This window comes from Camellia sinensis, chromosome 3, assembly GCF_055761805.1.
Source record: "Camellia sinensis isolate YWXY chromosome 3, ASM5576180v1, whole genome shotgun sequence".
NCBI classification, from domain to species: Eukaryota; Viridiplantae; Streptophyta; class Magnoliopsida; order Ericales; family Theaceae; genus Camellia; species Camellia sinensis.
The window spans coordinates 148,160,246-148,176,818 of record NC_138963.1 but is presented as its reverse complement, the minus strand read 5'-3'; the positions used below and the strand labels follow the sequence as shown (position 1 = coordinate 148,176,818).

Here is a 16,573-nt window from a genome sequence, read left to right as displayed (position 1 = left end):
GAATAAAGATAAGCTGCTTAATGGTTACAGATCGCCCATAGATGGCTCTCTGCTAACCCATTACTCAAAATGGAGTGTAAAATCTGATATGGAGGGCACTTAGTTAGGGATATAGGCAACAAACTAGTGCAATTCCCAATTGGAAAACATTTTGCGCCATTATCCACCTAACATTAACAATATTTAATTCCTTATCTCTACTACACCTGTGTGTTGTTGAGTACTAGGAATAATCAATTCTAAGCATCCATTTCTCTTCACAGAGTTTTCAAAAACTATAACTCAAATAGATACTCGCCACCTTGGTCAAAAATTAAAAGCACAAAAGCTCTTATCTAATTGATCTCGACCTCATATGTGCAATGTCAAAAATCATCTCACAACTTTTGACTTATGGGAGATCAAATAGTCTTGACTCAGATGCGTATCGTAATCTATAAATGTGTCGAGATTGAGGCTTAGCTATCATACCCTTACACATATCTAGTCACAAAGATCATAGTGGACTAAATACGCCAATACAAATGACCTTCTACGGCTTTCCTACTTACTTGTGCGCACCCATTGCGAACAAAGTTACACATTCATATAAGAGTAGGATGTCATAAGCGAGTGGGCCCAAGAAGGCCTACTCAAACCATCGTGTCATCATCTCATTAATGTGATTAAATATAATAAGCCACCGGTTCATGACCAATGTCATAAACTAATTCCAATCATCTTAATGTGTGAGTTCTCAAAGACAAGTTTTAAAGGTTTAGGCCCAACTGGGTAATGACTCACGACTAAGTCATATTCACTAGATCATAAAAGGGATGTCATGGAGATATCAAGTGCGCCTAAGTCGCAAATTTAACTAGTAAGTGCTAATCCCCTGCACTTTCAAGTCAATTTTATTCTCCATACACTTTACTGCATCTAGTTGAAAGATGACGATACTCCTCTTGCCATATCTATTTCTCGCTTCATAGTTACTTGCAATTAATTCTACTATCCACAAGAAGGAGAGAATAAGCTATCAACTATGACAGCTCCAAAGTAACTTAAGCGCGAATTAGGCTAAAGAGTCTAATTCAACACAATGCTCTCACAAGTGATGCGTCAAATTCTTAGAGTCATAACAACCTTGTCGGCCTTGACCTTTTCATCACTATGCCGCAACGTTTGCGCTTAGTGTTAAACGTTATTAAAAAAACGTTAGCCTAGCTAAGGAATTATACAAAGAAGCCCCTCCTCATGTCTCACACTCAAGTGTGGAAACAGTAAGTGTCCAGACTTAGACAAGTTGGCAATGCTAATAGATTTTGCAGCCACTAAGCGCTAATCTTTTAACTTAGTGTTAATAGATTTTGCAGCTACTAAGCGCTAATCTTTTCACTTAGTGTTAATAGATTTTTGCAGCTTCTAAGCGCTAATCTTTTAACTTCACGTGATATTTCAACGCACACTATTATAGTGCATGAAATTTTGCTCCATCCAACTCCCAATAATTGGGTAGAGAGCAAAACACTGCTCATACTGGCTACTCGTCTTACACTTAATGACTAATTTATTTAAGCTCGCATTACTAGGATGACGTGACTCTTGAATGTTACTTCATCCAATGATGTAACATTATTTACAAATCAAATTACAAAGTCAATCCGTGCAGCTCATTAGTCAAGATCATATACTGATCTATTGAGGGCTTACTAATTTCATAACTCCAAAACTCGCCAACCAAAAACTACGTAGTATGCCGCTAACCATAGCGCACACATTAGTTTTTATTGTGCTAAACAAGGCACCAAAACCACGGCGACTTTGAGTCATGTTTCCTTACTTTGGCTCAATTAAGGTTTGACCTAAAGTCTCCAAGACTTTTGCTCATCTAAAGAATGGGATTAGTTTGTTCACATTTGAACATCTCTACTAAGTCTAGGTCAATCAAATTAACTTCCATAAGTTAAATCAATTTAGAGAGAAATTCACATTGGGATTAATTTGATTAGCATAATATAATTTTGCCGCAAAAAACTAAATTAAATAGTGACAATATTACACAAGTCGCAAGATCGAAAATCCGCTATGCTCGTAATCATCTCTTGCGCCACAGGTGACAATTATCCAAAATTTAATTTAATTTATGCGCAAAATATTAGTTTTCGGGAGTTAATCTACAAAGATTTCTCTCAACCGAATATCCTCCCACTGGCTATGGCATATACAAAGCATGATAAATTCCATACAATAGCATCTTAATGTAAATTTACAAATAACTCATGCTATATTTATTTAATAATGGAATTCTAATAAATAAATAAATAAATAATTATGCTCCTCTAATTACAACATATTACAAACTCTAAAAAAATATGCTGTATTAAATATTTAAATTATGCCATAACAGAAAGTACATCATCCTGAAATTTTCTGAAATTTTCTGGTATTTTCTGGAATTTTAAATAACTAATAAACACACATAAAATCAGAAATAAATATTCCAGAATCTGATAAAATGCTATAACTATACCAGTAAATAGTAAACTACATCAATAGTTTACAATAAAAAATTCAGCCCCAGAAATTTAATCATGCAACACCAGATGCATTTTAAAGCATAAAACATGAATTATTAACACAGAAAAAATATTTTATATTTTCGTAAAATTTTCAAAATTTTACAGAATGTAGAAAAATTAATTCTGAGTCTAATGGTACCAACCATGCTTAAAACAAAGCTATAACGAATAAATTATGGCCAATTAACGCAATTCAGAATTAAAAAACAAACAAACAGAGCCTTAGAACCAAGCCAGGCGGGAAAAACGGCTCGGCTCGGCTCGGCGCCGCTCAGCGCAATTCGGCGCGAGTCGGCTCAACGCGGCGCGGCACAGCACCGGCTCGGAGCGGCTCGACGCACGGCTCAAACGCGGCTCGGCGCTCGGCTCCAGCACGTGGCGCGCGTGCGAGGCGCGGACGGCGTGCGCGTGGACAGCGCCGCTGACGCGCGCGTGATGGCGCATGCAGGCGCGTGCGGGCGCGTGACAGCGCGTGGGAGCGCGTGGCTGCAGCTCACGGCGTCAGGTGGCGCGTGCATACCACGCGCCGCCTTCCAGGGTGTTTTCTGGTCCCATTTTTGTATTGCCAGACTCCATTTTTCAAAATAAAATCATTTATGCTCTTAAAAATGACATCAATGATCATAAAAATGAAATATTTTGGATCTCCACATCTTTTATAAATATACACATGATAAAAGAAAGCACGAAATATCCATCAACAGCTCTGATACCAATGTAAATCAAAAACACAAAAACATGCAGCGGATAAAATAATCAGATCATACCTTTTGATTGATCTAAAATCTCGTGGATAAATCACGTGCTTCCAGAAAACTGATAAACCAACCCAGCAGTGGGGTGATATCACAGATTGAATATCACCCACACAAATCACAGTGCAAATGACTTGATCGTTGTTTCTTGGGAGAGAGTCAGTTTATGGGTAGAAACAGATCATACGTCTTTTCTCTCTTGGTTACACATAACCATATATCAGATATATAATATATTATTATTATTTATCCATATCAGTTAAAACTGATAATATCTATATCCTGAGTGGTTATCCTAAATAGGTTTGAATTCAATTCAAAACCTATTTGGATAAGATCCAAATTATGTTCAAATGGTCATGCCACATGGGCGCCCATTACTAACACCACTCAACTCTATTACATTGCAAATCGTTGAATCACAACCCCCAATCTCAAATGGTTGGTAGTGTACGGGTGTGTTACAAAGAGAAGGGGATGAGAGAAATTTGGCATTGTCAAAATTATTTGAAGATTCACAATTCGCACCAAAATATATTTAACTAAAATTAAGGATATAATTAGAATAGAGAATCAAACCCTAAAGAAGATGATTGAGAGATGAGAGATGAGGGATGAGAGGGAGAGAGTCAGTTGTGGGAGTCCTATGGAAAGGAGGATTTGTTGTTAGGTCATCTCCAATCATTCATCATATTTAAATTTGCTGAAAAATTGGTTAAAATGGTGCTCCAAACGTTTTATCAAACAAAAATGTTTCAGGCTCCCTTTTCCCTCACCCCCTTTGACCCCCTCTCTCTCTTATTGATTACATTTTTTTTTCTTTTTTTTCCTGCTCCTCCAATCACCACCCGCCACGTGTGTGTGGGGGTGGTGGGGGTGGTGATTGGAGTCAGTCTCTATCATGGCTCTTTATCAAATCAATCAAATGAAAGGAGTTAAAATTTTCATCAAATCAATAGAACTTTTGCCATTTTATCAATTTTTGTAAATGCTCGTTGAGCTAAACGTTCACCTAGACATCCTCTCCAGACAATTGGGCTTTACTTAATGTCAAATTTTACTCATGGCCAGATGTCCTCCTGAACGTCCTCCTGAACAACAGAGCTTGTACCAAGATTTGATGAAAAATTTTAAATTTATTATTAGAGTGCATCATATCAAGGATTGGTAATTTCCCTGTTAAGTGTGAGGGTATTAGAGTAAATTTATATTTTTTGTTAACCCAGTTAAATATACTGACAAGGGAGTGTAGTGTAATTTATGAAAGATGGAGGATGAATCTGAATTAAATTCAAACCTCAGGGGTGTCAGTGTAATTTATCTATAAAAATAATTTTTATACATTAAAAAATTAAAAGGTAAATTACATTTTGCTTTGGTTAATTTTTCACTTTACCCCCTCAAAGTTGGTAAGTTTTTATAAATTTATTGCAAAAGTTAACTTATGTCTAAAATTATATAGAAAATGACACATTGATAGTCACGTGATATAAAAATATTTTATTGTATATAATTTATACCTCCAATACAAATCCAAATCCAAATCTCAATATAATAATATATGTTTATGTTATGTGGTAGTTAACATATTATTTTTTGTTTAATTATGAATAGAAGTTAGTTATAAGAGTAAATTGCAAAAAAAATTGAAACACAAGGATAAAAGTAAAAATAAAAAATTAAAGGCTATGATAAAAATAAAATAATAATAATAATAAATAAAAAAGATCAAATATAAAAATTGTAAAGTGTGATTTGAGGTTTGCTTATTTAAAAACTTTGGTTTGTTTTTGCAACACTTAAGGCCGGCTTCAATAGTTTACTAAATGGTTCATCAATTTAAATTTGATGAAAAAATTTATCTTTTGTTGTTCTAACTCAGTATCAAATTTTTTATTAAATATAAGATTTTTCAAATTTTTCATCAAATTAAGGATATACGTGCCTTTCATCAAATTATTGTTCATAGCCATCAGATTTTCACTAACTGATGTCCTCTCGGATGACTACTTTAAGGTAAAATTTTGTGAAAAAATCAACCGGCCGGACATTCGCCCAGTTAACTGGTGTTCTGATGAAGTTTTAAAAATTTCTATTAGAGTACTTGATATTAAATAAATGGAGTTTTTATTCATTTCTTTTTTTAAAAATTTTAATTTAAAAATAGATGAACTGTGGTTTGGGGTTTGCTTATTTAAGCAATGATTTGAAGTTTGTTTATTTAGTAATTTTTTAACACTTTATAAAAAAATGTTTGGAAAAGTAATATTATGCGATGATAATGGTAGTAAATAAGCTGCCTATTTAGGCTTCTTTGGAGCATCTCTAATAGTAAATTTCTTTTTTCATCAAATTTGAGGAAAAAAAAGGACAATTTTCTTAATTTGATACGAGGCGCTCCAACAGTGAGCATCAAAGCAGAATTGAGGGAAGTGGTCGATCGGTTGGTCAACCGGTAAGAGTAATTTTTTTTTACTTGTTTGAACCTTTTTTAACCGGTTTGAACCTACCTATTTGAAAGGGAACCGGTCGACCGGTTGGTCAACCGGCCGGGCAACTGGCTGGTTGACCGGTTCAGCTCTTCCAACGGTCAGGAACAGTAATTTGGTAAAATCAGTACCTTGTTCTCAGTTTGATGATTTTTTTGTTGAATTCTCATTTTGATATCAATTTGGTGAAATGGTTGGAGCACCAAAAAGTGTTTTTTTCACCAAAATTTGATTTTGATGTCAAGTTTAGTTCACCGTTGGAGATGGTCTTAGGGATGAACTAAAGTTTTATTTGTGAAAAACTTTTTTAGCATAATTTTTTTGATTATTTTAATTTAGTTAAAAAAGTTCCGTTTAGAATGAACTTTTGACTTTTTTTATTTATTTATAGTTTTGTGAGAGAAAAAATGAAATGATATAATTTAGATATGATATTTTATCTTATTGACATTTTAACTTATTTTATCTTTTAAGGGGTGGTTTGAGATATTTTAAATAAATGCACTTTTTGACTGTTTATAAAAAAAATGTGTAGAAAATAGAGAAAGTAGGTAGAAAAGTAAAGAGAAGATATTGATATATGTTGATTGATGTGACCCAAATAAGTATATGTATATAAAAAAAGTATATTTTTTTAATGCATGTCAAACACCTACTAAATTAGTTCTAATCATGTAGGGAAATGGGGGCTACAAAAATTAGTTTATTGACTTATTTGAATCACATAACCTTTTTATTTTTTTAGACTTTTTTTTTATAATAAATAAAAAATTATTTTATAATTCATACCTAAAATAACCAATTGCTAAAATAATTAAAAATAGGTAAAAAGGAATTATCAAAATATTATTATTATTATTATTTTCTATTTTTTACACTTTATTGTATAAAAGACTAAAATATTCACTTTCTAAAATACCTGGACTAAAAAGTAAGGCTAAATTACAAACAAACTTCTTAAGGCTTGGTTTGGGAAGTGGGTTGGCTTTTTGGCTTTTTGGTTTTTTTGGCTATTTTAGCCTGGGCTTAAAAGCTTGGTTTGGGAAGGGCTTTTTGGCTTTTTGGCTTTTTTGAGTTTTTTTGTGAGAGAAGAATGTAATGATTATGGGTTGGATGTGATGTTTTGTTTGTTATGGCTAAAATAGCTTATTTTATTTTTTGTGGCTAAAATAGCCAAAAAAACCTCCAACCTCACTTGCCAAACAGAGGCTAAGATTAATTTAAATTATAAATTACTTCTTGTGATTTTAGAAATTATATTATGTCTTTAAAGTTTTTAATTTCATAATAAATAGGTCATTTTATTAATAAATCATCAAATTAATTAACAATTTTTAATAATGTTCAAATTTTATTGCAATGAATAATTTAGATAATTTTATTATTGTATGAGTGAATAATTAGAAATTTCACATTTTTAATTAATTCTATTAAATAAAAAATGACCAATAAAATATTTATAAGGTCTCGTTTGACAAGTGTTTGTTTTAGTCTAAAAGTTAAAAAGTTACTAAAAAAGTCTATAATCTATATTAAAAAATATCTATTTTCTTTCTACTTTTTGAATATCTTTTCGTAAAAAATTAAAAAGTTATTTCAAATATACTGGGTATGTTTGGTTTGTGTTTGAGAGATGTGTTTTAGAGATAAAAAGTACGAAAACATGTTTGGTTTAGTTTTTTTTAAAAGATGTTTTGGAAAATTATTTTGAGATAGAGTTTTGGAAAAAGTGATTGATTTGATATGTGTGAGAGAGAGATTTGTTTGGAAAACTTGTTTGGTTTACAAGTTTTGAGAAATTTTTTTGGAAAAATTTGTTTGGTTTGATTATTTTTGAAAACTTATTTGTAGAGAAAATTTCCCAAAATTTTTTCAGAAAATCAAACCAAACGAGCCCACTAATTTTTTTTCTCATATTTTAACTAAAAAATTTAAAAATTACTAAAATAATATATTTCTAAACGATACTTAATTTTTCAAATCATAAAAATTAATTTATATTTTAAGTAAATATGAAAGAATATATTTGTAATTTAACTAAAAGGTAATTAGCAACAACTATAGATTATTTTGGAAAGATGACTATAATTAATTTTTTATGATAGATAAAAGTGAGTTATAATTTAATAAATGAATTATAACCCAGACCGCTATGTTCCAAAAAAAAAAGAAAAAAGAAAAAAAAACATGGCAAGTTGTGTATTATAGTGTGGAGCTGGCTACTAGTAACGTGACCATCATGACTGCAAGCAAGCAGCGGCAGAAGACCTACAAACAAGTACTGGAATTATGAGAGAGAAAGTCTTTTCTAGAGAGAGAAAGAGAGTAATATATATATATATATATATATATCACTGTGATGATTTGATGATGGCTATGGCTGTCTATTGATAGTAATCAATGACATTGTCCGTTACTGGCGGGTGTTTCCACCCCTCTTCTCTCTCTTCCCTGAAATCTCTGACACATTCAACACACTCACTCAAATTACTAAAAAAACAAATCCCAAAATTCAAAGTCGTTCGGAAGAAGATGATGACTATTCTTCAATACATTTCATTAGATTACAGATATCTCTCTCACACATCTCCAAACAAAAAAATACTAGTATATACAAACACAGAAAAACACACTCTCTCTCTCTCTCTCTCTCGGGACTATCTCAGTCTTTCAGATTCATCGAATTCAGACAACACTTTCCATCTCATGGACGGAAACGAGTCAATTTCCTCAATCTTAACGGTCAGATTTCACTCCAAATCCTCTCTCTCTATTCTTCATATCTTATTCATATCAAATTTTCCAAGCAAGGAAAGTTAGCTACACTTTCCAAGTTCATTCTTCTTCTTTTTTGTTTTTTTTTTTAAAAATCTAAAGAGCATAGATATATATGTATATGTATATTTTTGTGTTTATGCTTCACAATGCTTTGGTTTGTACTTGTGCATTTGCGTCCACAGGTTCAGAGATGAGTGAACAACAGTCATATGGGTTTTTGGATTAGGGTTTTGTTGAGTTGTTTTGGTTTGATATGATATGGGCTGTGGAGGATCAAAGTCCGACGACTTGCCATTGGTGATTCGTTGTAGAGAGAGAAAGGAGCTTATCAAGTCCGCCGCCGACCACCGCTACGCCCTCGCCTCCGCCCACGTGTCCTACTTCCATTCGTTGAAAGACGTCGGCGACGCTCTTCGCCGCTTCGTCGACGAAGAGCTCCTCCTCTCCTCTCCCTCTCTTTCTTCCCCTGTTCTCACATTACCCTCCCACCAAGGCAAGTCCAAGTCCAAGTCCAACAACAACAACAACAACAACAAAAACAATTCTTCTTCTTCGACCTCGCTATCACATTCTGGTTCGGGCTCGCACATTCACTTGTCAGACGACGATCACGATCAATATCATGACCATGATGATTCGCACTTGCATTTGTCTTCTGGGTCTGATTCTGAACTGGGTTCTTCACGGGGTCATATTCATTTACATCGTAGTCCAGAAATTGAAGAACCTTCGTATTCACCACCACCACCACCACCACCACTTCCTCAAACAGGTTGGGGCCCATATGGGGTGAACCCATCTCCTCGGATGGGTTGGGGTGAAGGACCATATGGAGTATACCCACCTCCTCAAACAGCTTGGGGTTCACATGCGTTGAACTCACCTCCTCAAACTGCTTGGGATTCATTTGGAGTGAATTCAAATACTCAAATGTATTATATGAAGAGATCTTCGCCCCCCATTCAGTCTGTAATTTATGATCCAAGGACTTCTCATCAGGCAGGATCTGAATCATCATCATATTCATATATGAATTCATATTCAAGCTATAACCCATATGAAAATACAGGTTTTTTTGGGTACCCAATGCGTTCCCCGCCTCTTGAAACTCCGAATCAGCAACCAAAACCTCCGGTCGATCCGCCGCCGCCTCCTTCGCCGAAGGTGTCTTCTTGGGACTTTTTCAATCCCTTTGATGTGTATGATAGTGGTTACCTTGGTTATGATTCTTATGGGAAATATGGGTATGGGTCAGTTGCTAGTAGTCCTGATTCGAATGAGGTGAGAGAGAGGGAGGGAATCCCTGATTTGGAAGATGAAACAGAGACTGAATCTTTTAGAGAAGTTCACGTGGGGAAGAAGAAGTTGAATGAAGAGATAAAGAAGAACTCAGGGGAGGGCACTTCCTCCAGGGAAGTGCCATCACAGAAACAGAGCAGTGAGGGCAGTTCAAGAGCGGTGCCATTACAAAAACAGAGTGGTGAGGGCAGTTCAAGGACAGTGCCATTACAAAAACAGAGTGGTGAGGGCAGTTCAAGGTCAGTGCCATTGCAAGACAATGAGGGGACTTCAAGAGAAGTACCAGAAGAACAATATTTTGAAGCAACACATTCTGTTGATGTGAAAGAGGATAAAGGAAGTTCCGATACAATCGAATCAGAACATGGGTCTATGAGGAAGAAAGGGGTTACTTTTGAAGTAGATGGGGCATCAATACATGATGCTGAATCCTCCAAGTTAAGTAGCTTGACCTCATTATCGGCTCGAGGCACACGAGACCTTCAAGAGGTTGCTGCTGAAATCAGGGATGAATTTGCGACGGCTTCGAGTTATGGCAAGGAGGTTGCCATGTTGCTTGAGGTGGGCAAGCTTCCTTATCAGCCTAGGTTCACTTTACTGAAAGGTATTGTTTCATCTATTGTTGTCTTCATGTTTTGTGTCTTTCTGTTCATTATTGAGTTGTTTGAATTTCCCTGTAGTGTATCTTTTATGATTTTTCATAGTTTGGTATGTCTTGTTTATAAGTTACTGTTAAAGGCAATTTTGCTTGGAAATGTTGGTCCCTTATGAGAGTAATTTGAAAAAAGGCAAACGCCAACAATTACTCCAAAATATTTGAATGTATGCTAATGTGATGTTATTTTTGTGGGTCTCGTTTCAAATACCGTAGTTTTATTATTGCATCACATATTTGCAAGTGTAGATTGTGAGATTTGTCAGTTTTTGTATAGCATTTTCCATTGTTATGATAGTACATAGAATATCAAGATTATTTGGGTGTTCAAGCATGTGTGAACCAGTTGAAATGCCCTTCAAAACATTGCGTCTAGCTCTTTTGTTTTTCATGTTCATCTTTTTTAAAGAGCCACTACATCTGCAGGTCATTTGGCATGGTTAGGGGTAGTGGCTGCTGGAGGCTTGGATTTTGTGGGTAGCATGATGGAGTTCCTTTTTTTTTTTTTTTTCCTTCCCCTCCTGTAAAATGGAATATTATTCTAGATGTGGAATGAGGTGTATGGTAAAAATTATATTTCCAAGTACTTAAATTACTAACTACTACATAAGCTACCATTTCTGTGACTCTTCCATTGCTATTTTTTTCTGGTGTTTTTTTCTCTTGTTATTTCCCATCCTTAAAAGTTTGTTGTTTATATTTTATATATTATCTTTAGCAAGATGTGACAGACTTTAAGGATGTGTCAAAGTTTTATGGGTGGGAACACTGACTTTTACAGGCAAATAGAATTAAAGAAAGTCAATTGGACACCTTATATGATTTTTTATTGGGTTAATGGAAATGTTAGACCTTTCTTCTTGGTTCAATGGAATGTTAAAGGAAACTACACGAACATGGTACATGAAAACAATTTGAAAGATTCAAAAATTACTTTCTTGACTTAAACATACACCGTAATTAAATTAATTTGATTACTTCATGCTTTTGATTGGAATTCTTTTTATCTAGCTAATGGTGGTTTGGGATGTTTTAAATAAGTGCACTTTTTGACTTTTTATAGAAAAGGGTGTAGAAAAGTGGAGAGAAAATGTTGATTGATTTGACCCAAATAAAGTGTATGTATGCAAAAAAAAGTGTACTTTTTTAGTGCATGCCATACACCTACTGAATTTCTTTGGCTGAAAAGATTATTGTCTCCACAAACAAAATTAGTCCTGGTACTTTATTGGTGGTGTTGTTTCTTTGTGCAGTGATTTTATCCAGGATTCTGTGTATGATAGCACCTCCCTTGTCGTCTTCAACCCCAACTTCCAGGAAAACTGTAAGATTAGCCTTTAGCACAATGAAACTGGCAAAATTGTACCATGGGGACTCAGTGAATAACTCTAATATGAAGCCCACTAACCTTTCATCTACTCTGGAGAAGCTGTATGCATGGGAGAAGAAACTATACAAGGAAGTTAAGGTAATGATAAATCCATTTTATGTTTCATACTGTCGGTATGACTTGTGAGTAAGTGTAATATTTTCTTTTGATATGTGAAAATATTTTCATATCTACAATGATAATATCTTGGTGTGATATTTGGGTCCTCCCCTATCATCTTTTACTCTCTCACAGAATCCTGTTATTTTGCTCTCATTTTAAATCCAGTTTACAGTACTGCCGTATATGTATAGGGTTTGAATTTTCTTTATTCTTCATTTCTTGATTTCTTCATTGAACAACTTTGGGTCACTGACACTCTTTGTTTTATTCACTTTGCTGAGCTTATTCATGGGCATCATCAAATACTTTTTGTGCTGATATGGTTGAGTACGCAATCCTCCATCCCCATGGGCCGTGATTATAAGTAAAAATCTTTTGCGATATTGTGAATCTGGTAATGCATGCATGGCAAATCATGTTATGAAAGAAAACCAATGAAACAATGAAAACAGCTTTAATCTTTGCTCTTTGTAGATTGCTCTTTTGTTGTGTTTTCATCTCTTTGAAGGACAATAGGAATTTGTTAAGTTGTTGATCAAAAAAAAAAAAAGAAGGAATTTATTAAGTTGGTACTGGCAGGTCATTTTATATCCTAATATTAGATTGGGAGTTCTAACCTTCTTTACTATGAAAGCCATTTTGCAAATAAGATGAAACAGCATTGGACTGGATTGTTCTGACTTTTCAATTTAGTTAGATTCCAGCATGTTGTAACCCACCTCAATATCAGTTGCAATAGTACTTTTAATTTGTTAAAATATTAAATTAAGCCAAGATATCAACCATTTGTGCTTCTATGATCACTCATGCACTGTCGTTATCTTATGCACTACAAACCTTATATATATATATATATATTTCATTTATTATGTAAATTGTAAATGCACTTTAAAGTTTTAAGCTTTTAAGAGCTTCATAGAGGGTAAATGTATTCTGGATGTATTTTTAGTTTTAAACTTTTGCTTAATTCTATTAAGTGGTTAATACCCTCATTGGATTTTATTTTTACATTTTTTGGGCAATTTTTATTTATTTATTTATTTGTTTTTATGAAAACAACTTTATTGAAAAAAGAAAAGAAATAGCCCGAGCACACAGAAGGAAATGCACAAATAGAAAGGAATAATTTAATCTTCATGTATGTGTAATCTCAAGAAAGGGGGTAGGACCCCCTGTACTGTTTGACCTCTTCTATTCCAGGGAAACAGACCCCTGGTCACTTAGTAGACTTATGTCATAGATTATTCACATGGCCAGAATTTTGGTATAATAGGATCCTCATGAATTTGCATTGTTGTAGGGTCAATTTTTGAAAGTTGTCTCACATGTGACCATGCTATGATCTTATAATTTAAACTTTGGATGTGAACCTAGATATATGAAAATTAGCTTGATTACATTTTTTTGTTTTTTTTAAAAAAAAAAAAAAAAAAAATCATTTACGGATTTTGGTGCTTTTTTTATTATTGCAGTTCTGGTACAATCCTTGCTAAAAATGTTCTCTTATTTAGGATGAAGAAAGACTTCGGGTTATCTATGAAAAGCAGTGCAAGAGGCTGAAAGCTTTGGATGACCGAGGAGCTGAGTCTAGTAAGATTGATGCTACTCAGGCTTCAATAAGGAAGTTGCTAACAAAACTTAACGTTTGCATCAAAGCTATTGACGGTATATCGAGTCGTATTCACAAGTTGAGGGATGAGGAGTTGCAGCCCCAATTATCTGAATTAATTTATGGGTATGAACTTGCTTCTTCACCTTGTTACCAACAGGTTCTTTAAAATTTTCCTTTTGATATGCTTGAATTATAGATAACTGTACCTAGTGCTAAACTTTTCCGTTGCTAGAATTGTAATATCTTTTTATTTCTGGTACATAACAATATTGTTTTCTGACTAGTAAATAAAATACAAATAAGGACATGCATAGAGTGTACACTTCCCGGAATACGAATTACAAGAGATGATCAATCTGGAGTGCCATAAATGTCATGTAGAATCCAAGATGAAATTATGATTGGAAATAGGACTCCTAAAGAAAACTATAGGAAACCATACAGATATACAAGAAAGAAGCTAAACAGAAGATTTCAGCACTTGAGGAAAATAAGGGCTGTTTGGTATCATTTTCATTATTTGTTTTCTTTTGGATTTTTGTATTTTTGATTTTTTTTTTTTTTTTGTTGGAAAATTTGAAAACACAATCACTTTGGAATTGTCTCCATTTTCTTATGAAACTGAATTTTAGTTGAGTCAAAAAACAGTTCAACATTCTAAAAGTGGGCTATTTTCTTGAAATTTCTCGGAAACAATTTTTGCACACACTTTCATCAAGCATGTTTTTTTTTTGTTTTTATTTTATTTATAATTATTTATTTTTATGTTTCCAAGAACATAATAGTTTTCAAATACAATAATAAATAGGTCCTAAATTGTACAATGATTGTTGCCTTTGAGGTCCCCTGCTGTCTTGATTTTTACAGTAGGTAAAGTTCTCTTTAAATACATGTTATGTTGGTGTACACGAATGAGAAAGGACAGTTCAATACCCAAACATCGTAAATCTACATGATATTGGTTAAGTTTTGGTCATTTTAACGGGTACAAGTTGAATCAAACTCTATTTATTGTCTAACAAACTTCTCAACATTGAGCTCTACTTCTTGTCTTTTACTTGTGTAGCTAAGATGAATCATACATTTTTAAACCATTATATTCTGAATGCACTTCTTTCTTACATATTGCATTTACAGATTGATAAGAATGTGGAAAGCCATGCTCAAGTGTCACCATAAGCAGTTTCAAGCTATCGTGGAGAGTAAAACTCGTAGCTTGAGAGCAAATACTGGTTCTCGAAGAGATTCGAACTTGAGGGCCACTCAGGAACTTGAGACGGAGCTGCTCTCATGGTGCAGCCATTTTGGTGATTGGATTAACACTCAAAAATCTTTTATTGAGTCTTTAAATGGATGGCTTTTGAGGTGCCTATTGCACGAACCTGAAGAAACCGCCGATGGAATCGTTCCATTTTCCCCAGGCCGGATTGGAGCTCCACCAGTTTTTGTAATTTGTAATGATTGGTCCCAAGCAATGGAAACTATTTCAGAAACTGGGGTGGCCAATGCGATGAATAATTTTGCTTCAAGCCTGAGACAGCTATTGGAGAGACAAGATGAGGCGCAAAGACAGAGTCTCAAAGCAGAGTACTTGTCGAAGGACTTTGAAAGACGGCTTAGAACCCTTCGTATGGAAAAGGGAAGATTGGAGCATGAACAAGATGTGATGTCGGACAAAACTGGTGGGTCAATTGTTCCTTCCGAAGGTGGGGTCTCACCACTGGATGATCTGAAGGTGGATTTGGATTCCATGAGAAAGAAATTGCAGGAAGAGAGAGCAAGCCATACAGAGGCTGTTAAATTAGTTCATAATGCATCTTCTAGTAGTTTACAAGCAGGTTTGATTCCGATTTTCGAGGCTTTGGGCAATTTTACCTCAGAAGCACTGAAAGCTTATGAGCATGTCAGAATCCAGAATTCGGGGAGGTGAAATTCTGTTCGTAGTCTGAGCACACTGATTTGTATTCCGGGCCAGCCATTAGATCATATACCTCTTAGGAAAGAAGAAATATTGAACAGGTTAGGGAATACAGGAACAGCACCGGGAAGATGGTTCAAAGATCTCGTGATAGAGGGTGTTGTGGACTTTTTATGGCAGGAAACTTAAAGATGAGAGGTTTGTGTCGTAGATGATTTGGGGGTGGGGGGATTTAAGGAGGTTCAGTTTTGAATTTTGATATTGCCTTAACCCTAGGGGTAGAAAGCTAGAGTTTGTTCAAAATTCATTTATTTGTTGATTGAGTTAGCTAGTTCATTAGGTAGATGATCTGTTGATAGGTTTGTTGTTCATGTTGCTAGTGTACAGAGAGTTGTAGCATAGTTAAGTCCAAGATTTTGATAATGAGAAAGCTGGAGCTATTCCTACCATTGATGTCTACTTTGAGTAGTTTTTTTTTGTTATTTATTTATTTATGCTGAAAATGAAATGATGAATCTGACTGGATGGAGTTATCCTTCACTAAACTTCGTGAATCATGGAAGACATATTCATTCTATATCTTTTTATAATTTAGTATTTACATTGAAAGATACAATTACTAAATCCCCCCCCTCCCTCCGAAATGATGCAATTACTAATTGTACGGATATAAAAAAATATCGTATTTGATGATAAAGAAATGCAATTACTAATTGTACGGATATAAAAAAATATCGTATTTGATGATAAAGAAATTCAACGAAGAAGATGATCTGCATCACCACGCGATCATTATTTGCAAAACAAAACTCTTCCAGTCGTAACCGGGGCCCTCTGACGCCCAAGTCAGTCCTCTAATATTATCAAAATATTTAATAGACTAATTTATAGAGAGAAATTGCGTATCTCAACCCATAAGGGTGTTGCATTCTCAAGTAATTTGATTGTTCTAGAAGTCTTCTCCCAAACAATCTCCGGTTATTCAAGACTTCTATATCGATAAGATTTCATATC

At 34.4% G+C, this 16,573-nt stretch overlaps 1 protein-coding gene across 1 annotated transcript; it reads left to right on the top strand.

Moving 5' to 3' along the window:
* The first annotated feature begins 7,406 nt into the window (after positions 1 to 7,406).
* On the top strand, positions 7,407 to 16,008 carry LOC114284058 (uncharacterized). Its single transcript, XM_082921119.1, has 5 exons — positions 7,407 to 8,547; positions 8,766 to 10,486; positions 11,791 to 12,005; positions 13,541 to 13,764; positions 14,779 to 16,008. The coding sequence occupies exons 2-5, from the start codon at positions 8,842 to 8,844 to the stop codon at positions 15,569 to 15,571; spliced, it is 2,877 nt and encodes a 958-aa protein (XP_082777245.1). The 5' UTR covers positions 7,407 to 8,547; positions 8,766 to 8,841; the 3' UTR covers positions 15,572 to 16,008.
* The last annotated feature ends 565 nt before the right edge of the window (positions 16,009 to 16,573 follow it).